At 39.8% G+C, this 22,933-nt stretch overlaps 3 protein-coding genes across 6 annotated transcripts; 2 read left to right on the top strand and 1 right to left on the bottom strand.

Moving 5' to 3' along the window:
- Window positions 1-615: 615 nt before the first annotated feature.
- On the bottom strand, window positions 616-8,761 carry stk25 (serine/threonine kinase 25). Of its 2 annotated transcripts, XM_005802361.3 has the most exons (11): window positions 8,351-8,761; window positions 7,555-7,785; window positions 5,905-5,961; window positions 5,705-5,813; window positions 3,591-3,748; window positions 2,448-2,633; window positions 1,602-1,747; window positions 1,423-1,522; window positions 1,268-1,339; window positions 1,041-1,177; window positions 616-961 (listed from the first exon to the last, which is right to left on the bottom strand). In XM_005802361.3, the coding sequence occupies exons 1-11, from the start codon at window positions 8,378-8,380 to the stop codon at window positions 922-924; spliced, it is 1,266 nt and encodes a 421-aa protein (XP_005802418.1). In that variant the 5' UTR covers window positions 8,381-8,761; the 3' UTR covers window positions 616-921. The 2 variants fall into 2 exon arrangements, with proteins under 2 accessions (XP_005802418.1, XP_023190975.1); XM_023335207.1 differs by having other exon boundaries at window positions 616-1,177.
- A 930-nt stretch (window positions 8,762-9,691) lies between these two features.
- On the top strand, window positions 9,692-15,149 carry LOC102219816 (mitochondrial fission factor homolog B-like). 3 transcript variants are annotated; one of them, XM_023335831.1, is made up of 7 exons: window positions 9,692-9,837; window positions 12,113-12,334; window positions 12,508-12,686; window positions 13,423-13,514; window positions 13,591-13,788; window positions 14,626-14,701; window positions 14,909-15,149. In XM_023335831.1, the coding sequence occupies exons 2-7, from the start codon at window positions 12,121-12,123 to the stop codon at window positions 15,038-15,040; spliced, it is 891 nt and encodes a 296-aa protein (XP_023191599.1). In that variant the 5' UTR covers window positions 9,692-9,837; window positions 12,113-12,120; the 3' UTR covers window positions 15,041-15,149. The 3 variants fall into 3 exon arrangements, with proteins under 3 accessions (XP_023191599.1, XP_023191601.1, XP_005802419.1); XM_023335833.1 differs by having other exon boundaries at window positions 13,618-13,788; XM_005802362.2 differs by having other exon boundaries at window positions 12,116-12,334.
- Window positions 15,150-16,426: 1,277 nt separating this feature from the next.
- On the top strand, window positions 16,427-22,573 carry LOC102220076 (probable flap endonuclease 1 homolog). Its single transcript, XM_023335830.1, has 11 exons — window positions 16,427-16,733; window positions 17,621-17,687; window positions 17,833-17,935; window positions 18,144-18,198; window positions 18,290-18,351; window positions 18,439-18,575; window positions 19,414-19,474; window positions 20,167-20,298; window positions 20,378-20,523; window positions 20,619-20,763; window positions 21,757-22,573. Exons 1-11 carry the CDS (start codon window positions 16,652-16,654, stop codon window positions 21,808-21,810), a joined length of 1,044 nt encoding a protein of 347 aa, XP_023191598.1. The 5' UTR covers window positions 16,427-16,651; the 3' UTR covers window positions 21,811-22,573.
- The last annotated feature ends 360 nt before the right edge of the window (window positions 22,574-22,933 follow it).

The raw sequence follows: 22,933 nt of genomic DNA on the forward strand, positions 1-22,933 counted from the left end.
ATGCATGTTTGAGTAATCCTTTAATCTCCCTTAAAACCCTTCAGCGGTTCGAAACACCTGGGTGGACCTAGCTCCGCCCACGAGGACGAAGTTCCACCTCAGTGCTGCAGTTTCCAAGCTTCCAAACAGAGCAGCCCACCCACCACTTGGCTCCTTCAGACTAGCAAGCAGCAATTAGCAAACACCTGGTGGAACTGCGCATCTGCTGAGCTCATTATGAATGCTGATGTGAAGTTTCAGGGGAGTATTTAAAGAGACAGAGGCCCAGTTTCAAGGTGTTAAATTAAACACATTTCTTTTAAGTCGTGTTTGATACATATGAAGCATTTTTATAGCAACTGAAGGTTGAACCTGGAAAATACCATCAATCATGACACCAAAGTTTCTAGTTATCTTTAATGACGCAGGGATTTCACACTAGATGCCCCTAAATATGACGGTGATCAGTAATCATTATGCTCCAAATCTTCAGCTCACTATATGAGGAGGGAGAAAATGGGAGTGCATTGAACAAATTTCATTTTGTAATGTCAACATGTCCCTTTTTAATGGAGTTTCTATGAATAAAAGTAGGCATGGTGATAGTAGGGTACATAGTGCAAGAAAGACAGGAGATCGTTTTCAATAGTCTTTATTATAGTAGATTTCTTCTCACTAACAGGTATACACAACGGTCTAAATGGCATGGCTTATGTTTTTTTGTCCTTTTTGTTTTAGTGTTAAATACTCTTCGTTCTTAAAGAAAAACTGTAAAAATATTTAATTGTAACTAATTATAAGATCTCTTTCAGGGTGTAGAAGGAAGGTGGCAGTGGTACGACAGGTGGTCTGTTTGTGGTCGTCAGAGCTGTTGTGTTCAGGGACAGACGGACAAAAAAAAAAAAAAACGAGGCCGGGTCACGTTACATCCAGTAGGGGGTTTCACCGTGAAGATGGAGTCATGTTACCATTTAAAGTAAACCTGAAAGGAGAACGCGGATTAGCAGGTTACAGTCAGAGACGTGACGTCGGTTTTAGAACGTCGGTGGCGCCGGTGGCACCTGCACACTCTCTCCATCATGTGTGTGACCAGACGGTCAGAGATGCCTGGGAAGGACTCCTCTGCCAGGCTGAAGGCGTTCTCCAGTTCCTCAATGGCTCCTACTCCACCTCCGCTGGCCCGACGCTTGTCTTTCAACTGGTGGGGAAGAGAAGTATTGTCAATAACTGGTTATTGGTCTGGTTATGTCAATGAGTTGCAGTTGTGAGGAGGAGGAGTGTGACTTACCTCTCTGAATATGGGCGTCACCAAAGCAGACAAGCACTGTGACTTAGGTTGTCGTTTCATAGAATCTCCAGACTAAAGAGAAGGGGAGAGGCAAAGAGCTGAGCGACCTGACAGAGCAGCTGCTGGTTGCCATGTGTGGCAGCAGGACGCCTCACCTCTGAGTCCGGCTGTGGGTAGCCCTGCTGTAGCTGGCTTATAGATTTGACTGTAGGGAAGTTCCACACGGGAGTCTGCTCAACGTCACCGTCGGCATCCCTGTGAGATGGAGGAGAATGAAACGCTGCTGATTCCGCGAGCAGCCAGAAATGCTCTTAAGAGTCACGGTGGCACTAACATGTCTGAGTCGTCGGAGCTGGACTCCTCCCCGTGTCCCTCGGATTTCCAGCGCCGGTATCGGTCGATCAGCTCTGTGAGATACGTCGTCTTCTTGGTGTGACGCGTGATAAACTTGTGCTTCAGGAGCTCTTTGGCGGTGGGCCTCTGTGCAGACAGGACATGAGTAAAAAAACGACGAAGAATCACAACCCATTTACTTACTTATTCTTATTAGGGACGCACCGATCCACTTTTTTCACTGCCAATACTGATACAGATATCTGAGGTACTGAATTGACTTAAAATGTTTTTTTTTTTCTTTAAGAAACACGGACATAAAGGTACTGAATAATAAAATTAATCTCATAACTGCATCAGTATAGCTCACCTAAATACACAAACAGCTTCGTACATTTGGTCAAACATGTAAAAACAATTTTCATTTGTTCTGTCAGTGCAATTAGGAGTAGAACAGTCAATGTAAAATAAATAATAAAGAAACTGAAACTGACAGACACAATAGGTTGACTGTCTCGGTCAAACATGCAGAAAATAAACTCCAACAAACTTTCTTTGAAATGGTTCAGAAAGTGAAATTAGAAATTCTAAATACGGTATAATGTCAAATAAATAATAAAGAATGGCGTCACTCAGAGCACAAAACATAGAATTAGACTGAATAGACTGGGCACATTGTCACCGATGCCCGACCTAGAATTTTTGCAATATCAGACCGATACGGATATTAACTTTGGTTCGGTGCATCTCTAATTCTTATACGTTTTAATTAGCGAAGCTCTCCTTTTCCACGTTGAAAAGCTCCAGAATTATGAGCTTCAAGAACGGACGCAACTGTTGGACTCACAAAACGAGGGTCTTTGTTTAGGCAGGCCTCTACAAACTCTTTGAAAGGTTTGCTGTAGGGGCCCTCCAGGGTGGGCGGGGGGTTTTTGGGGATGAGGAACAGGACCCTCATGGGGTGCAGCTCTGAGTTGGGCGGCTCTCCTTTAGCCAGCTCTATGGCCGTTATCCCCAGGGACCAGATGTCGGCCTGAAACAGAGCAGAAACATGTCGTCACGTCATGCGACACAAAACGCGCTGCAACTAAAAACGAGACTTCAAATCTAAAACCCACAATGTTTTCCCACACTGAAACACACAGGAAAATGATGTATTTTAGTGGATTTTTATGTAATAAATCAACGCAAAACAGAGGGATGATGAAACATGTTTTTAACATTTTGATGCAACAAAAACCTGAAAAGTGTGGCGTGCATTTAAATTTTAGAGTTAGCATCAGCCTTTACTGTACAGAAGCAGAACAAAATCTGTTACTGTTTCAGTATAAACCCAGATTTTTGTTTGTTTTTTATGTTTAATTATTATTGTGATAGATTTTTTTGTTTTCTTAAATATTTTATTTTGTCTCTGAGATTTCATTTCATTTCAGAGTTAGGTTCCAGAACAGTATCCTGAGCTTTAAGCATCTCTCTCAGAACAGTTCAACTAGCACAAGGTGCTAGTTTATGGTAGCATAAAGTGGTGTTTGCTGTGGTACCTCTGGAGGAGCTGCACCGATCGCATTTAAAGTGTGAAACTCTGAACAGCTGTCAGTCGTGCACTCTGAAAACTGGGCTTTTATGGACGGGAGGGGCAAGAAAAACAAGCTGCTGGTGAAAGTAACCTCAGAGAGTTTTCTACCCGCCGCCTCAGTAAACATGAGGAAGTGGGAGTTTGAATCAGATGTGAGTAAAAGCTAACTTCCTGGTGTCCAAACCAACAGAGGCTCAACCTTAAACCTACAGTCAAGTAGTTCAGATCAAAGCATATTTCTGTGTTAGCATGTCTGAGGCAAGAGTGGAAATATAACGTTTACCACCTAGTTTGAGTTCAGTTTCTAGAAGTGCAAAGCTGAAAGAGACGTTCGGCGTGTGTAGCAGTAACTCTGTCACGTCAAATGTCAGTCACGGTGCTTGTGTTTGCCGTTTGCTGCTGCTCCTCTCTCACCTTGAAGTCATAAGCCGACTGCTTGATGACCTCCGGCGCCATCCAGAACGGCGTGCCAACAAACGTGTTCCTCTTTATCTGGGTGTCTGTCAGCTGGCCGGCCACTCCGAAATCAGCAAGCTTCACATCGCCCTGCTCCGATAGCAACACGTTGGCAGCTGGGAGAGAGAAAGAAAAAGAGAGGGAGAGAGGGAGCTCAATAAGCTGGGTTAGCCTTTGCTATCCGTTACAGAGGTTCTAAATGCTCCATGGTGAAACTGGGTCACCAGCAAACACTTGGTCTGGAGTAAAACTGCTGCAGCCTCATTTGATCAGTGGCACACTTCATCATAAACAATACAGGGCTATGATAAATACGGAAAATGTCAATTTAAATACATAAAATTAAACAAAGGACGTAGAGATAGAGGATCTAGATGGCTCCCTTTAAATGGTGCGCTCCCTGCTACACAGCTCCCTGCTGACTGATTTCTTGCCTAAGAAATCAGTCAGCAAGGTCTCTTCTTCATCCAGCGTTTAGTCTCCATGGTAACAGTATTATTGTACTTCCATTAGCGCTTGGAGGTTTACAGCAGATACGTACCACAGTATCTGGATGCATGTTCTGCAGCAGACCCAGTCAGGGAGGAACAATAAATACCAGGGCCATAAAATACCAGCTAATGGTTCTGTCCACTTCTGATCTGCTGTGAGAAAGAACTGACCGTTAGCCCCGCCCACGTCCTGTGGTTAACAATAGTAACCCCACCGTGTCCCAACCTAGCAACCATTCAGACAAAATAAAATAAAATGGGAATCTGCAGGTCAGGCTTTTTAAAGATCGGTGATCGGCCAGAAAACTGCAGTCTGTTCAGCCCTTATACCAAAGTATAAAAAAAAAAAACTATTTTACCTTTTCACATAAAAATAGCCTAAGAGGGAACCATATCAATATTCTATATATATATAACAGCAAGTAATATTGATTAAAGGCACTCTAAAAGTTTATCATGAGTTAGTTTTCTAGTTTGTACTGGTTTAAACTAAGTGTGTTTTTCTCCCGGTTGGGAGTCGGCTAATCCCTAGCTTTTATATTTAGTCACTGGAAGATTCCAGAGAGAAACAAACGCCTCCTGCATGCACCAAGAAATAAAATGCATGCAGCCATTTGATCATTTTTGGAAGGTCGAAGGAAGGAAAATCTCATAAAAGCTATAGCTGTGCATGTATGGCCCAAATGTAAAGAAATCAAAATTTGACCCTTGAGAAAGATGGCAAAATCCTCACATTTGGTCATTTTTTCCTACTTTCAACTCACTGAATTTTAAGACATCATGTTTCCTCGCTAGCTGTAACCCACCATAAGGAGCTGATGAAATTAAATGATCCACATCTTTCACTTCAGATGTCTCAACAGGAGCACTAAGCTGTAGGACTAAACTCTTCGGGGAGAGAGAAACCCTGCAGAGGAGCGGAGCAGAGTGAGTGGAGACAAATGCAATCCCTGAAACGTGTTGCTGAGAACAAGACACTGAATCTGTGGCTTCAGCACTAAAAAGCACAAACACTCTACAGAGGAGTCAAGAAGCAGGGAGAAATGATGCATTCATTTTTCTGCGGAATATTAAACACACTAATAGTCCAACTTATTAAATGTCTCACTTTTGTCACTGTGGGATTACTACAATCGATCTATTTTACGAGTAACAAAGAAAAACATTTAAAGGGGCAGAGTTATGTGTTTTTCAGACATGCCATCAGTTGTTACAAAAACACTTCATGTTTCAAATTTGACTTTGTAATTTAGGTGCTATACACAGCTGAATGGTTGCCAGGGGAGATGAATGGATTTCTACATCAAGGCAACACTCCAGGTATGTTTTCGATGAGAGAATAATGCTGTACCATGATGTAAAGCTAAAAAAAGTCAATTTAAAAAAGAAAGAGAGATGTAAATAAAAATAAAATACCAACGTGAATATGTTTAGCACCTACAGACGGCTGCGATGCTACAACCTCACACACGCTTGTGAAATCAAGCAGAAGAATGTGTGCAGTGTGACTGCGTGGCTGAGTGTGAAGCATCTGGTTCGGACTCGGCCAGCACCACGCGGTAGTCACACGTCTTTCATTACCTTTGATGTCTCTGTGAATCTTCCTCTCCGAGTGCAGATACTCAAGGCCTTTGAGAATCTCCCGCAGTATCGTGGCGATGTAGGTCTCCTCCAGAGGTCCGGGGCGGAGCTGGGCCGGCGAGAGACGGGACGGTTTGGATTCTCGTTTTCAGTCTGGCTGCAACAACAGCGGGCTGTGTGAGACGTAGAAAACTTCTTACCAGATCCAGAGCAGATCCTCCGCCTAAATACTCCATGATGATCCACAGCTTGGTCCCCTACAGTGGGGAAAAAAAGAATAGAGTATTAACTGACAGTTGTTTCACATTGTCTTTAACTTGTTTTTGAGCGCTTTACAATCCATCTCCTGGTTGTTATTTCAACTTTCTGTCAGGTTACAACCACATAAATTAGACTTATTTTTTACTTTTCTACTTATTCAGATTTTTGGATGTGACATTTTCTTTGTTTCTCATTATAATAATAATAATTCATTTATATTAACGAAAGGATAAATTGTTGATACTTCTTTCTCTGTTTTTTTTAGATTGTTTATTTCATTTTAACTCTTTATCTGGTTTCCTTTTAAAGTCTATTTGGCTGTCAACACAACAGTTTGACCTCAGTCACATGAAATAAGTCTAGATTATGCTATAATTGTTGATTTTTTTTGGTTTGTTAACCAAAACCCAATTGGGATTGTTGGGATTTTGTGTAATAAAATCAGGCTGAAACTATTAATTGTGATTAATCAATTATTGAAATAATTTTGTAATTGATTAATTAAGTGGAGTATACAGACTGACAAAAAGGCAGCTTGCTGAAAGAACAACATGCTCAGAGCAGCAATTAAGCCACAACTGCATAGAAAATATATGCATTTTGCATTTAAGAAAAACATCTGTAAATATGCTCTAATGTCTAATCAGTACTCTTCAAGTGACAGTTTTAGCTTCACCTGGTTCAAGTTCTGTAATATATATATATATATAGTAATTTTAAAAAACTACCACAAAGCACCTTTAGCTAGCCATTTATTAACCAGTTTACATCAAGCAGAAAGCTCTGAGGAAACATGGACGCGCCCCTGCATGTTTCACTGTGATGATGGTGTTCTCAGGGTTATTGTGTCGGTTTATAGCACACCTTGCATTTTGCATGTCCACAAAAAAAAAAAGCATAATTTTGGTCTAATCTTTTTCCACATTTATGGTGTGTAAATTTCCCCACCTGAGCTGCGGTTCTCTGCAGCTCCTCCACAGTTAGCATGAGCGTGACAGTTAGCCTCAACAAAGCCGTTTGCTCTCTAAAGTCCTAACGCAAACCTCTGCAATATTCTCAGATCAATTATTATTTATGCTGAGGCTAAGTTACACGCTGGTGAACTCTGTTTACTAAATTCTTAAGCCAGTTTGCTCTAGTTCATTTTATTTAGGGGTATCAGAAAGAATGGGGCAGAAAACAAAATTGTGCCTACCTTTTTATTTGAGTTTTATTTATGAAGGATTTTGAAAAGGAAAGACACTTCACAGTTCTGTGCTACTTAATGTTGGTCTATTTCACAGGTGTCAAACTGCAACTTTTAGATGTGCCTCTGCTGCAACACACCTGAATAGAAAAATTTGGTCATTAGCAAGACTCTGGAGAACTGATCTACACAAAAAAAGAGTGTTCTGTACCTGTGGCACATCTAAACACTGCAGGACACTGGCCCTCGAGGACTGGAGTTTGACACCCCTGGTCTATTTCATAAAACGCCTCAATAAGACATTATTGTTTGTAGTTGTGACATGAAATGTGAAAAACTTATATTATTGCGAGGCTCTTTATGTAGCCTGTTGTGTGTGTGTGTTATTTTTTTATTATCTCACCTTCAAATATGATCCATAATACTTGGTAACAAACGGACTATCACATTGGCTCAGGACTGTGATCTCCTGCTGAATATCTTCTATTTCATCCTCGGCTTCTTCCAGGTCAATAATTTTAATGGCCACCACCTCCTTGGTGCGGTTGTTCAGGCCCTTGTAAACCTCTCCAAAAGAACCCTTTCCAATCCGCTCCTGCTTGGTGAAGTACTCCTCCGGGTCCAGCTTGGTGTTCTGGATGAGTGACAGACAAATCTAAGCATCTTGTATGCTAATGAAAGTGCTTATGTTTGGGTGTGTGTGTGTGTGTGTGTGTGTACCGTGAGCTTGTGTCTAATTGACATAAAAAGCACAGAAAGCAACACTGCTATTGCTACCTTAAATGTATATTCGATATGCTGCAGTGCTGTGCTGCAAAATGTTAATAGAAAATATGACTAGCTATGTCTGTTTTACATTACTATATTAAACATTTGAAATAACAGCAGCAAATAAACTCAAAGCTTCGAGGTTGTCTCGGCGTACAAATATATCAACTGCAAATGCAAAATTATTGAGAATTTAAATGATAAAACAGCACATTGAATTTTAAATTATCTTACAAAAGTGTCTAAAATTTCTTGCATTCTTGCGTTTCTTGCAAAATGTGATGATAATAAAAATGGTACATGTTGTGACAATTGGTTTAACCGTGTGCCCCGATGTCTCGGACCCCCACCCAACCTTATTCCTGAAAAGCCTGACAGCCACAGGAATTCACTAAACAAAGGATAAGAAAAGGTGGCGGGAGGTTCTGTACCTGGTTCTGCAAGTCTCCAAGGTGTGCCATCCCTTCTGCCGGGTCGGACAGAGCGACAGTCACAGCTCTGTCTTTCCAAACTTATCAGTCCTTACAGTTTTCGTCGCTTCCCGTCGCTGCTCTCTAGGAAGCTAGCTGAGAGGCTAGCCGAGCAGATAAACACCCAAACTGCTGCCGTTTAACGGGGCTGTCACCCCGCGTACCGTGTTCGGCCTTCAAGCCCAACGGAGGACCGAACAGGCCCGGCGAGACAGCGAGCTACTGACCGACACGCTCCATGGTATGTTCTCGGTGAGGACGGAGGGAGAAAAAAAAAATCTCTTTCCGTGAATTAATATTTAATTCATTTCAGGGAGCGCTTAGCCTGTTGTTCATTTAAAGCTTGAGGAGGACAAAATAATGGCTCAGGCCGACTACGCATGCGCTGTGTGTAGGAAGCCGATGGAATTCTGGGAGGTGTATTTCTACACTTGTAGCAGAAAGTTTTCAACCTGATATTTTTAATAGTTATGCTAAAATTTTAAAGCTGATATGGAGATATTAAAGTGATGTTGTTGTTTTTAATTAAATAGTGTGGGGTTATAATCAATAATAGCTTATTTTCATGTAGCTAACAGATGTCGATTTGCCGTGAAATAAACAACATTTTTCTATGAATTGTAAATAAAGTCATAGAAAATCTCCAGATTTTAATATTGTGTTGTTTGACCAAAAAGCAACTCATCTCGGAGCAGTAGTTACATTCACTCTTAAAGATATAATTAGAGACTAAACGTGTTAATCCACACGACTCTATGGTGTTAGAAAGAGGTTTCCACTTAATGCTACTCAAAATCAACAGTGTGCAAGAAACTCATAAAACTATGATGCAAGGTTCATACAAAACAAAATACATAAGCACAATCTCATATGTAAGTCCTTCTCCTCCGTTCTTTACTCCCCCATTGCTGCATACATTTAAAATATTTTCTTCAGCATGATCAGACCCTATTTTGACAATAGAACTGGATAACGTAATACTAGAACTGGATAGATATGTAAACAAGAGGACAAAAAGGGTGCATACAAAATTATGGAAATAGTGACCTGATTAGGGTGGATGTGTGCATGTTACTCATTCAAATAAATAAATAAAAACTGAATAAGCGGGAGGCATTTTGTAGATGGCCATTCTCTATTATTTATTTCGCCGGATGATTCCTTAATAAAGAAGCATCCTGCTGTAATGTGAGAGTAGTTTTATGACCTCTTTACCACCTAGTATAGCGGCTCTCGTTTCCGCGAGCACTGAAAGTCTCAAGCTCCGCCCCCCGCAGTCATGCACGCGATTGTGATTGGAGCAACAGCCACTCTTTACTTGCGTTTGGAGCCGTACAGTTGCTCGCTGATTGTCTCCAGCAGAAGCTGTTTATTTAACGAATGGAACATTGATTTGACATGACATTTTAAAGCTTGGACCAAAAAAACAAAAAAAACAAACCCAAACCGTAAGTAGTCACTCAGGGTCCATAGCTCTGTCCCTCCATTGGAGACGGTATGCGGTTCTCGGCTCACGGCTTTGCTAACATACCAACGCGGGCTACTGTTCATGGCTTGCTAATGTTAAATAGTGTGTTAGCCAATTTTAGTTAATTAGCGTAATGTTAGTTTATATTCAGGCTGAACATGGCGTCTTTCATTCTGTGACATTGAAAACGCGTGTCAGCAACAGCTACACTCATGTCAGTGTTATGTAATTCAACGCAGTGCTGCGAGAAACGCTGTTTTTCATCCAGTATTTATGAAGCATGGCTGTTACACCCCATATCTTTCACCACCGTAGTCCTCTCAGCCACTGCCGGACAGTCTCTTCAGACGAGCCAGACAACATGTTGTGACTACACGGCAGCTTCTAGGCGGGGCTATAGCTGAGACTGTCCAAATTAGCCGTAAATGATTCTGCTCGAAATAAATTCAGCCGCTTAAGCAGTAGTTATCCACTGGCATGGAGAAGGGCAGCATTATTGAAGTCGTGTGACTTCATAATTTCTACCATTAGATGCTATAGTATGTGTGTATGAGGTTACAAGAAGAAGAATCTAAGTGTTATTAATAATTTATAATAAATAATTCAAAAGATGAATTGGTCAGTCCGCTTTGATGGATGCCATGCCAGGCTTCTCGTCCTGCCTCAGCCAGAGTCCCTCCTGTTTTCTGTCAGAATGGCACTGGGGCCTACCAGACGGGGAATCGTGGGTAACCCCAGAGATTAGTGGGTGCCATTTAAAACCAAACCTTTCGTTTCATCTTACCCACTCCATTCTTTTGCTTCTAGGAAATATGTGTCAGTTGAATTGGTAGAGATTTGTAGGTTCGGTTTTAAACTCTAGCTACAGTCTGGTGTTCGACAACAGGACCAGACTGCAGTGGACAATCAGGTCTACAGAGAGGATCATCAGGGCTTATTTTATCTCCATCCTGAACTTGTACAGAACTAGGGTCAGGAAAAGGGAAGCTAACATCTCTGCAGACCCCACACATCCTGGACACAAACCGTTTACTTTCAGGTCATTGCTACAGAGTGCTCTTTGTAAAAAAAAAAAAACACTCAGTACTGCGACAGTTTCTTTCCTCAGGCTGTCTGATGAACACCCTAGTAGAGTCAGTGTTTCCACTATAAAACAAATGGCAATATTTTACACCATTTTAAACAAAACCCATCAGGTGTGCATTTATTTTAATCTCAAAAGTTTTTATATTTTATATATTTTTACATCAGATTTCTTGTTTCCCGCTCTCTTGTGGCCACAGGCATGTATGGAGCCCTCGAGGGGAGATGGGGGAAAACATTTCTTTTGCGTTCCCTCGCAATACTGTACTGATCCGTTCATGCGGCATAATTGAATACTGTAAGCCTTTCTCTTTAGGATAGAAAGGCACCACAAACCTATGATATAAACAGAAACTTTCCCTAATTAGGAAAGAAATAAAAATACATCCTAATTTGGACTTTTTTTGAGTTATTATTGTGGGGTAATAAGTCATCTGACAGTTTTGATGGTGTCTCTATTGTGCTGGTTGTCTGAATTGTTTAAAGGGCCGCTTTCATGTTCAGTTCCATCTCAACCTTAACAGACATAAACATGCAGTGAATAAATCGATTTTCAATCAGTTTTTTGCACCAAAGACTTAATAATAATAAACACGTTTCATTATTATAAAACACGGCAAACTAATGATGGTAGAGGGCCGCACTGGGTTACAAGGAGATATTAACAACCTTACATGACCTAGTATTAAGGCAGAAAGTACGGTGGCATCGTAAGAAGGGCTTTCAGTATTCGATTATGCCGCATAATTGATCAGTAGATTATTGTGAGGGGACTCAAAAGAAAAAAATTTCCCATGTCCCCTGGAGGGCTCCGTAGGCATGTGCGTCTTCTGACTTCATTTTGAACATGTTACTGACACAGGAAGCGGCCAACTTCAGTCAGTAACAACATCCACAATGAAGAGTGTTTTAGTCACTGTTACCCAGCCATGCCTAGGTATGTTGTGATCCCTGATAGGGAAAACATTAAAGTTTAGAATTTTCCGATTGCTCGTGAGAAATCAGGCTGATTTGTACTTTAGTTCATCTGAAAGTAAAATAACTTGAAGGCTTCATTTGCATCTGTAATCTTGTAGGTAAGAAAATCAGAATGTCTATATGTGAGAGACACCGAATCCCAGCAACATATATTCAAAGAAACTTTTTTTAAATTTTATTTGTCTATTTGACAGCAGGCTGGATGAGTGGGCCAAGTTTTACCCCGCCTGCTGAGGTGGCTGAGATAAACCGCATCCATTATGAGCTGGAGTACACAGAGGGCATCAGCCAGCGCATGCGAATTCCTGAGACCCTCAAGGTGGCGCCGGAGAGCAGATCGGGGGCCGCTCTGCTTCAGCCACCTCTACCGGTTCACACAACTCTGATGCAGGTTCCTGAAAGAATTGTTGTTGCAAGTAAGATACTGGGTTTGTGTCATTAATAATAAACATTCAAAATAAAACATAGATGGAGCAGTTCAAGTTGTAGAGCTGCTGCGGACCATGCAGGACAACCGGCTCTAAAACCATCATCAGTGGGATGCTGGAAGTGGTAAAATAAATGTTCCTTTCTTTTTTTTTTCTTGCAGGTGACAATGGAGAGTCGAGGTTTGTTCAACCAAGAGATTTAGATCTAATTCAGTCAGTTCCATCGGTGGACCTCCTGAACATGAAGGCCCCGCCGCGTGTCCTCACCCTTACAGAACAGCCGCTGGACTCTCTGGAAATGGACCAAGCTGCTAACTCACAGAGTAATCCCAGCCAAACTGTGAGTACAATCAGACTCTAGTTTTGTGGATTGTAATATAAACTCTAATAATAATTAAGCATCTGAGCACCAAAAATCTGGAACAAACTTCCAGAAAACTGCAAAAGAACCGAAACACAGAGTTCCTTTAAATCTACACTAAAAACTCAACTGTTTAGCTTTTGAAACCTAATCATGAAACAATCAGTAATGATGTGCAAAATGTAATGTTGACTGTGTGTTCGATGACTTTGTAATTTTGTGTTTTTATGATGTAAAGTACTTTGAAATGCCTTGTTGCTCAAAGACGCTATACAAAAAAAATTTGATTGATTGATTCTATTCATAATCTCTGCTAGTTCTATGTTATTGGAAATTTTACGTCTCATGTTGATATCCCGGTAGTATCTGGAAGCTTCTCTGGACAGACCAGTGCATACAGGCCCAGTCAGTCCAGTCAAAGCTGTCAGTTTTATCACACTGGTCACTGAAAATCTTAAGTGGAGTGTTACCAAAGAGAGATCCTCAGGACCCACTGTCCTGTGTGTTTTAGGCTTTTCCCTTCTGTCACACATCCAACTTACATGAATTTCTGATTAGTCTTCTGCTTCACGTGATGGCATGCTGAGACGATCATCAGCAGGAAAGCTGTTGATTTTGGCCATTTAATGATTCAGGATTTTCAATAACACGTGGTCACTAAATGTTAGCTTTAATGTGAGCCTGGAATTCATTGATCTCTTTCCGTGTGTTACAGGCCAGTTATAGCACCCGCTCTCGGAGGGAACGCAGTGCAAGTGAGAACATACCAGGTCGTCATGGCAGCCATTGTAGCAGAGGGGATGTAAGGTAAGAAAACCTGAAGCGCTGCTGATCCCTAAAGGTCCCTAAAGTCTATTTGTCATCATTGTTTATTAATCTACAGGTTCTTCCAACCTTCCCCCTGTGCTAGCGTAACCCCCTCCCCCTCCGCCCCCCCTGTCCGCCTCTGTCCTCCCCTCTGTTCTCCAGAAGACGCAAACATCAACCTGTATACAGCTGCTGGGTTTCTGTCTTACGTTCAGTCAACGACACGCCGTGCTTACCAGCAGGTCCTCGAAATCTTGGACGATAGCCACCGGAGGTGAGATTTTTTTGGTTGTTTTCTCCATAAAGATGGCCAGCTCTGATCGTTTGAATTGAATGTATATACAAACCTTGGCAGCAACAACTGCCATCAACTGTCTGTAATTTTTTTACAAACAGTTTTTTACATCAATTTGGAGGAATTGGGGATCACTCTTCTGTGCAGAATTGGTTTATATCACCCACAATGGAAGGTTCTTAAGTTTGAATGGCCTGTTTAAGGTCAAGCCACATCATCTTAATAAAATACAAGTCTGGATTTTGACTGAGCTGCTTCATAGATTCATTTTGGTTTAGATTTTTTAAAGCGTGAACTAAAGGTCAAGAGCTCATAGTCAGACATTGTCCTTCAGTATTTTTTTGCTAGAGAGCAGAATTCACCGTTCCATCAGTTAACCTTTAAACCCCTCCAGCTGTCATCACTCTACACTAGATACAATGCAATACCCTTTCCAAAACTCAAGAGTTTGGCAATTTTCCCCAAAACTCTTGAGGATCATCAAGATGTTTTTGGGCCTTTGTTTAGTCTCTTTGGTCAGCAGTGGTTCTTGGCCCTGGTCCTCTCTAATGAATGTGATTTTTAGCTAGCTTTCCTATTGTTGAATCATGACTCCTGAACTTGATTGAGCCAAGTAAGGCCTGCAGAACTTTAAGTGTTCTGGGTTCTGCAAAATTGCAAAAAACTGTAGTGATTGATTAATGAAAGCAATTTGGTTACTGGCGTAAAAGAACAAGAAAATTAATGTTGTTGGATATATGTATATTGAATTTCAGAGTATTGTTCGGGATGCTGGTTATTTTATTAATGTAACCAAAGATGTGTTAATTTCCACAGAACCCACTTGGACTTGGCTTTGGATATGAACCCTGACGAATCTGGCTTAGTTGATGCTTCATCCCTGCGGCGTCAGGTAATGAGTCCCGTAATCTTAAACTCTGTCTTTGTCAACATTTAACTCTTTTTCATTTGAAATGATTAGGTCTGAAACAGGGACTGGATGTGTTAGTGTTTGGGGAATTTGTTAGGTTCCCTACCACAGCCCAGCAGAGTTAGCGCTCAACATTTTTATTTTTTTTTAAAGTGTGCAAGTAAACATTGACATTCTTGTGCTCCCCAGATTGTGAAGCTCAACAGACGTCTGCAGCTGCTGGAGGAAGAAAACAAAGAACGCTCCAAGCGAGAGGTGGCCCTGTACTCGACCACGGTGGCGTTCTGGCTCATTAACTTGTGGATCTGGTTACGTCGCTAAACCAGGATACAGCCCGAATCTCCAAAAACACTGGAAGTCAAAGTAAATCCTTGTTCAGTCAGGATAGGTCTCTTCTGGCATTCCACAATAATTAAAAAAAACAAATGTTGTTTTTGTTTGGGTTTTTTTTTTTATTACAGATTTCATTATTATCTCTGACTAGGTAACCCCTGAACCAATGAAACCAGAAAGTGTTCAAAATTTGGAAAACGTAAAGAGCTACAGATGCTTTCTGGATGTGTTATGTACACTCAGTATACATCATGTTCTTGCTAGTTTTTACCCACAAAATGAAGGCCAGAAAATGGTTGATTTTATTTTGTGAGCCACTGTTGTCACATGTAAAACTAGTTATCTGACTGAGTTAAAATAATTTTACTGTGGCTATTAATGAATAATCCTGACACCAAACACTGAGACAAAGCTCACTACAAGTCAGTTAAAATGTTACAAAAACGGGTGAAAATAAAAAATAACAGTGGTGTTCAATTGACAGCAACAACCACTTTGCAAATATTTATAGTACTAAATATTTCATAATATAATTTAAAGGAAGAGTGTTCATAATATCAGTTCCCATTTTACACTCTAATTATTTTCATCTATTTGCATATTTTGGACAACAGTTTTTACCTTGGTTTGAGCAAAGTAACCTTTACACATGTAGGGAGATTTAAAGGCTTGAACAGAAAAAAAGAGAGACTTGTACTAGTAAAAACAAAACTCATCTGTTACTGACAGGCCTCTGTTAAACTGAGCAGCACGTGTTTGAAAAGACTCACAAGACTAACAAGGATTTCTTTAAGTGACTAAAGTTTTAGGTCTCAGACCTAGGCTGAAATGTAGGTGCCCTGCTGTGGCCATCACTAACCATTCGTAAAGTGTCAAAATATATAATAATTTTGCAGATGCCATAGCTATTTCCCTGCATGTCACATGTTTAGGAGATTCTCATATGTTTTATCTGAACAGTGTATCTGTGGTTTGGGGGGAAGGCTTACCATGATCTGTTACGTGAAGATTTTGCATACTATTCACAGAGCTGGAGCTGTTTTTGTTTTGTTTTGTTTCTCAGATTAAAGCCATTAATCCTATTGTTTTATTCATTATGAATTTCGCTGTAAATCCAGGAGCCAATGTGTTCATGCTCAGGTGTAGTAGATGAAGACTTGTTTTTGAATAGCATATATTCATCTGTTGTGCATCCTTCTTATGGGAACATTACATACATATGTATTAATATTTATTTAAAGCGAGGATACGTTAGGTTGATATTTTGTTTCTAATTTATTCATTTGTGAAATGTCTGTAAATATTGCTATAATAAATGCTGGAGGTCCATTTCCTCAAAACCCGTCTGTTTGCTCAGTACTGACCCCTACCGTCCACTTTGGCGACGTGCCGAGATGAGGAAAACGATGTTGTGTTTAAATGGCTGAAATTCGTTGAAGATAAAAACGCATTTTAGTCAACCGCTGTGTTTCTAAACGGATACAAAGTCGATTTACCGTGAGATATACTGAGAACCCGACGCTATTTTTGTTTTATTTTCTCCTTTGTTTTTCAAACCGGAAGTGGGAGAAAAACAAAACCCCATATGTGATTAGGAGGATGGGGATCACTAAACTGGCTGATTTAATTCGTTCTGAAGCTCCAGATGCAGTTTCTTATAAGGATATCAGTGACTATACAGGTAATACAGGACTGAACGCCGACCAGCTTGATCTGCCTTAAATATCTCTAACAAAGGTTGCTAGCAGCTAACGTTAGCATTCATAAAGCTTCTAAGTTGATTATATACCACAAAGCAGTCACTTTGATGCTAATTAAATCAGTAAATGACGTTGCAGTGCTTTTACATGAAGTCAAATTCAAAATCCTGTTATCTGGTCTAACCCTAGTAAACAGTATGTAAACTTAAACTGTTGCCATATGTGGAAAAGAACCTTCTAGTTAAATATCTCTGTAAGGTCTAATAATTTATTAAGAAATTACACAAATAATGTAAATAATAGCCATGTGCTGCTTAGAAAATGCATACATTTTTTTTACTGATCATCAGGAAGTCTAAACAGCTATAGCTTAGATGTGTGCCATACATAAAATATATTCATAAATAAATTATCTTATTTTTATTATTCTTACGTTATTCTGGGCAGGATTATAAGATCTTCTCCAAACATTTCATTTTTATGCAGAGAACTGTCATGTATAAATCCACAAATATGCATAAATTGTATAAGTTCAGTGGTTTATGGAACCACCTGTAAGCAACAATAACGTGAAGTAATTATGATTTCGCTCTCATGCAGGGGCGCAGCTAAGTACTTTCAGATCAGAGGTGTATGCAGAGAGATAATCTAATCAAACAACTTTCCTTTTCACATTCGAAGAGAAAACATCTTGTGATTCATTTATTTATCAAATGAAATCTTTTGAAACCGATTCTTTTTGTTCTGCCATCAAGGAAATATCTGTTCAGTTTGTCCTTTGGGAAATTATGTCAGTGACAGAAAACAGTAAGTTAATAACTCTTGTGTAGTTTCATGTTCATTGCGCTGCCGCTGTATTCCACCGCAGGGAAAGTCATCGCCTTGGATGCCTCAGTGGTTCTGAACCAGTTTCGAGCAGCAACACCCTCTTTGAGGTGAGAGATCTTTGAGAAATACTTGTCAGAAAAAATACAAACACCTGTACTGTTAAAAAAAAAAAAAAAAAAGTCCAACAATTCAGCTATAAATGCCAAAATAGCTTCTCTTCCATGTTGATGGTGTTGGGTTTCTTCTCCACAGCCCTCTGACTGGACTCTTTTTCCGCACACTGACCTTCCTGGAACACGACATAAAGCCGGTCTTTGTATTTGATGGAAAGCCTCCCGTGGAAAAGACACCTGTTGTAAGAAATATTGACAGCCTGCGTGTTTTGAATTGTTTTTGGGGAGCATTTTGAGTCGGAGAACATTTGTGTGGGACCAATGACCATTTCCTGTTTTGCTCAAATCAGCACTTTAACTGGTCTGCTATAGAAACGGCAGACTGACTGTTGACTGATTCCAGATTTTTAAAACAATCTCTCTCGCTGATTGAGACTTGCTTTTCTGCAGCTGGAGAGGCGAGCCGAGGCAGCTGGTTGGAGCTCCCCCAAAAGAACAGGAGAAGGTCCACATGCACAAAGAGTGTAAAAGGATCTTTCTTTATCATATTTAGATGTTTCCAAATTCTGATGTTATTGAATCATTCTTTTATGCAGCATCAGCCCAGACTAAGGATTCCATTGAGCTACTGAAACGTATGGGTGTGCCTGTCATCCAGGTACAACTTTGTTTCAGCTTCCACCATCATGCATTTTCTTTTTTGAATTTTTTTTTCATACTTCATACACAGAATTCTACCTTTCAGGCTCCAGGGGACGCTGAAGCGCAGTGTGCCCGGCTGGTGAGAGACGGGGTTGTGGATGCAGTGGCCTCCGAGGACATGGACACGCTGCCCTTTGGAGCAAACGTTCTCATTCGTCAGCTGAATGCTAAGAAGGACAGGTGTGGATTGTTGAAACTGCAGTATGTAACTTTTATAAAAATGTACATTTATTTTACATATTTGTCAAGTCTGTCACTATGTTGTAACAGTAAATTATGAGACAAATAATCTGAAAAGATCGATCTCCTCCACCTTCTCCTTGAGCTGCTATTGCCGTTTGAAGAAATGCAGCAACTAAAACAACCAATCAGAGCCAGGAGGAGGGTCTTAGCGCTGTCTGTCAGGCTTGTGTACGGGTTGCTAAATGTGCTAATGGTGGAACAACAATTTACTGTTACAGGAAAATTGTTTATCCACCTTCATTGCTAACTAGCCTTAGCATTGTCAACAGGCTATGCTAGCTGCAGCATGGAAGAGAGCAAGGAGGGGAAGGACAGGAGAGCCTGAGCAGGGCCACACAGTTGGTGATTGACAGCCATAAGACCCGCCTCCTGGCTCTGATTGGTTGTTTCTAGTTAGCACTGGGAGAAGGTGGAGGAGCTCGATTTTTTTCACAGACTATCTGTCTCATGCTGTAGTCTCATGACATAGCAACAGTTTTAACAAATATGTAAAAAACATTTTTTTATAAAAGTTACATACTGCAGCCTTAAAGTAGGTAATGTGTGAGTACACATACTGTATATATATATATATATATATATATATATATATATATATATATATATATATATATATATATATATATATATATATATATATATAAGAATACATAAGAATATATATATATATATAAGAACAAAGTAAAGTAGTTCCAGTGATACAGAGTTCAGTGCCTTGCTGTATTAGAGAGATGGTGAGTCTTATCTGATTTTGATTTTATGCTCATGTTCCCAGTGAAGTTGTGGAATACTCATTACCCAGGCTTCTGGAAAAACTGCAGATTACTCATGAGGAGGTAAGAGCGAAACATTGATGAACATTTAGCATAAGTTTCTGTTATTCGAATCGTTTAAAGCGCGTGTGTCAAACTCAAGGCCCGCAGGCCAAATCTAGCCCGCCATAAAGTTTTGAACATTGAAAATAACCGTTGTATGTTTAAATAATATTTTATCCATCAAATGAAAGCAGTTTTCAACAGAAGAAGCCTAGGGCCACGGGGGGAGATCTGAACTTTTTTCTTATAATTTTGACTTTTATTTCCCCCAGAATTGACCAGATTTATTCTGACTTTAATCTTCTAAGATCAAACATCAGGATTCTCAGACAAGAATGTCAAAATTGTGAGAGAAAAGGTGAAAATTTTGACATTTTTCTCAGAATTATGACTTTTGATCTCAGAAGATTAAAGCCAGAATTTTTTTTTCAGTGGCTACAAACTTCTGCTGTAGTTTTCATATGTATACTGCCAAATTACATGAATGTGAAATGATGTTCAGTATTACAGAACTTCTTTGTTATTGGGTTTAAACTCTAGCTTTAAACCCATTTGTTAATGGGTTTTATCAATACGTTTTACCACAACCGGCTCTTTGCGGACATTCATAATCTTGATATAGCCCAAAATAAAAATAGTTTGACACCCCTGGTTTAAAGTTTTGTGATGATTAAACACTTTTTTCCTGTCTTATTTTGCAAAATGTCTTTTAGCTTGTTGACCTTTGTATTCTGCTGGGCTGTGACTACTGCGACAAGATCCCCGGTTTAGGTCCGAAGAAAGCTCTGACTCTCATCCAGAAGCATCGCACTATTGAGAATGTGGTGTTGCACATCAACAGACAGGTAATCTTTAGTTTTGATCTACTTCTCACTATACAGAAATTCTTTTTAAAAAAAATCTAATGTAGTCACATACTTCCAGACCTATCCTGTACCTCTTTTATGGAAATACAAAGAGGCCAGGAAGATTTTCTTGGACGAAACAGAAACTCCAGCTCCTAACTTGGTGTGGAGGGAGCTGGACGAAGAAACCGTGGTGGACTTCCTGTGTCACACCAAACATGTCAGGTACAGATTCATAGAGCCTGTTTTTCTGTTTATGTCCACCTGGGCTGATGTGGAGCCGAAGGATTTGTTCCATTTGCTCCCGTGTGCGTTTTTAGGGAGGAGAGGATCCGTCATCGCATAAAGACGTTTCATGAACATCGAGAAAATAGGCGAGAGGAGAGGAAAAAGGAGGAGGCGGCGGGACGTATGAAACAGACGCGGATGGACTACTTCTTCAGAGTTACCAGAAAGAGAGGACAGGTGAGGAGAGCAAAACGGGAAAAATACACAAACATATGGATGAATATTTAGAAAACGTAAATCTTCACCACTTCATCAGTGATGAATTGAAACTTAGTCATCCCCAAACATGATTGCAAATGTGTTTGGAGCTTTTATTGTTTTTTTATTTGTTTGTTTGGATAATTTACTGAAGAAGAATTAAAAGCATTTTATTAGATGCAGTGTTTTTTCTTTTCAGCAAAAAAAAACAAACATGCCATTTATCCAGAGAGTAAATATTTACAATAGTTTTTTTATTCTTTTTCATAACATCTGGAGGTATTTACTCTGACATGCAGTATATCAGCTTCTAAGGGTCAAAGGTGTTCCTGAAAGGGTGGTGAGAGGGGGCCATGGCCCTCTCAGAAAATGTATGCTAAATTCATGTTGTAAAACCCAAAAAATAAATACATAAAAATTAGTGTATATGTGTTTGGAGTTTGCCGCAGTTTGTTGGCTTTTTGTTTAACCACTGCGTTTTGAGAGCGGAGCACGGTTCTTAGTGTTTCAAGACGTTGCACAAGTAGGATGTTTTTGATCCCATTCTTTATGGCATTATGCTTGGACAGAAATGTGAGAAAGAAGTCCAGTCCCTTGGAAGATGAGCAACCATATAAATGTATCAGGATGCTTCACTGTTGACACACTTTTTTTTTTGTTGCACAAACTATTTTCCAGATGTCATAGACAATTAGGATTATTTGTTAGAGAAAATAACTTTGCACCAATCCTCTGCTCTCGACCTGCCCACTTCCTGCATAATTTCCGTCAGTCTTTGTTGTTTTTCCTGGACAGAAGGGACTTCTTTGCTTTGCTTCTTGTTACAAACCCGACTCCAAAAGTCTTTGTCTTATTGTGTGTTCAGATGCACTCACATCCTTAGAGCAGAGGTGCTTAGATACATATTTTCAATGTTGAAAATCTGCTATTTTGACGTCTAAACATTTTTCCTCTCTCTTTTTTCCTCCACAGCCAGTGCAATCACTTTCCTCATTAGGTGACAACAAAAAGAAACCTAGATCATAATAAGTCTGCTTTTATTTTATTGTTGTTCCTAAATAGGAACAACTATATATGAAAAAAAACAACAATTCAACCTGAAGATTATGCTCCGAGGTAAATACTCCATACAAAAATAATCAGGATGCATTTTCTTATGATAACAAATTATTATCCCAATCCAATAATTTTGATAGTATAATTTAATCAGCTGCTGATTCATAAATAATGTGCAGCTAAAGAAAAAAAGCTTAATTGACAGAGAGCCTATTTTTGATACAATTAAAAGAAACCCAACTGAGAATCATGAAAATATACTGACCACAACGCCGCATCTGGAACACCACAGCCTCCGACAGACCAGTACTGCGCCCGTGTACGACCAGCGGTGTTCAGAAAACAACACGATTCCATTTGATTTCTTGGTCCATGCAGCAGTTTCCTGCAGAGCTAGTGAGACGAGCAGAGCAGGAGGTGTGCAGCCATGAAAGAGAACAGAGTGACCACTGTCAGGGAGGCCAAAACCAGGGACAGGCGACGTCTCTTCTCTGGATATTCAATGAGCACCTGCTGTGTAACAGGAGCCAAGACAGACACCAAAGGCTTGAATTTTAAACTGTGTCCGTTGTTGCTTTAATTTCAGAAAGAGAAAGTGAGATCGCTAAGTTCACATATTAAAATGAATATTATGCAGAAAAAAAGTGGAAATCGTTATTTATTATTATTATTTTTTTTAATGTCTTTATATGTAATTGTTTTTCTTTTACAATTAAAATGACACTGAGTTGTATTTGGTTATGTGGTGTTTTTGTGACTTGATATGAATTATTTTAATTTTGTGGGACCATTTACTACAGAGAACCAAACATTTTTGTTAAGTATATAATGTGCCAGTCTATTAAATACACAAATAGCAAAATCTGTAAATCGTGTCTTAAAATGAGATATATCCATTTTTAAGGCATTTATTTCCTCTGCTACATCTCATTATTAAATAACCTAAACTGCCACTATGCCTCTTCAAATAATTCCTAACATCTGATTGGCTAACAAACAACTACCAATATATGGCTGGTATTTGATTGATTGGTGACAAACTATGATTTGTATCCAATATCAATCATAGTTGCAAAGAGCAGCTTTGAACCCA

Source organism: Xiphophorus maculatus, chromosome 6, assembly GCF_002775205.1.
Source record: "Xiphophorus maculatus strain JP 163 A chromosome 6, X_maculatus-5.0-male, whole genome shotgun sequence".
Classification (NCBI taxonomy): domain Eukaryota; kingdom Metazoa; phylum Chordata; class Actinopteri; order Cyprinodontiformes; family Poeciliidae; genus Xiphophorus; species Xiphophorus maculatus.

What these genes read in the sequence shown, in the direction of transcription:
- stk25 (XM_023335207.1), bottom strand. Translation starts at nt 8,380, where the DNA reads ATGGCACACCTTGGAGACTTGCAGAACCAG. An exon ending in GAGGATCTGCTCTGGATCTG is followed by an intron (nt 5,814 to 5,904) that starts GTAAGAAGTTTT and finishes TCGCCGGCCCAG; the next exon opens with CTCCGCCCCGGACCTCTGGA. An exon ending in GATTCACAGAGACATCAAAG is followed by an intron (nt 3,749 to 5,704) that starts GTAATGAAAGAC and finishes TCTCTCTCCCAG; the next exon opens with CTGCCAACGTGTTGCTATCG.
- LOC102219816 (XM_023335831.1), top strand. Translation starts at nt 12,121, where the DNA reads ATGAGTGGGCCAAGTTTTACCCCGCCTGCTGAGGTGGCTGAGATAAAC. An exon ending in AGAGTAATCCCAGCCAAACT is followed by an intron (nt 12,687 to 13,422) that starts GTGAGTACAATC and finishes CGTGTGTTACAG; the next exon opens with GCCAGTTATAGCACCCGCTC. An exon ending in TTGGACGATAGCCACCGGAG is followed by an intron (nt 13,789 to 14,625) that starts GTGAGATTTTTT and finishes TAATTTCCACAG; the next exon opens with AACCCACTTGGACTTGGCTT.
- LOC102220076 (XM_023335830.1), top strand. Translation starts at nt 16,652, where the DNA reads ATGGGGATCACTAAACTGGCTGATTTAATTCGTTCTGAAGCTCCAGAT. An exon ending in CCGTGGAAAAGACACCTGTT is followed by an intron (nt 17,936 to 18,143) that starts GTAAGAAATATT and finishes GCTTTTCTGCAG; the next exon opens with CTGGAGAGGCGAGCCGAGGC. An exon ending in TTACCAGAAAGAGAGGACAG is followed by an intron (nt 20,764 to 21,756) that starts GTGAGGAGAGCA and finishes TTTCCTCCACAG; the next exon opens with CCAGTGCAATCACTTTCCTC.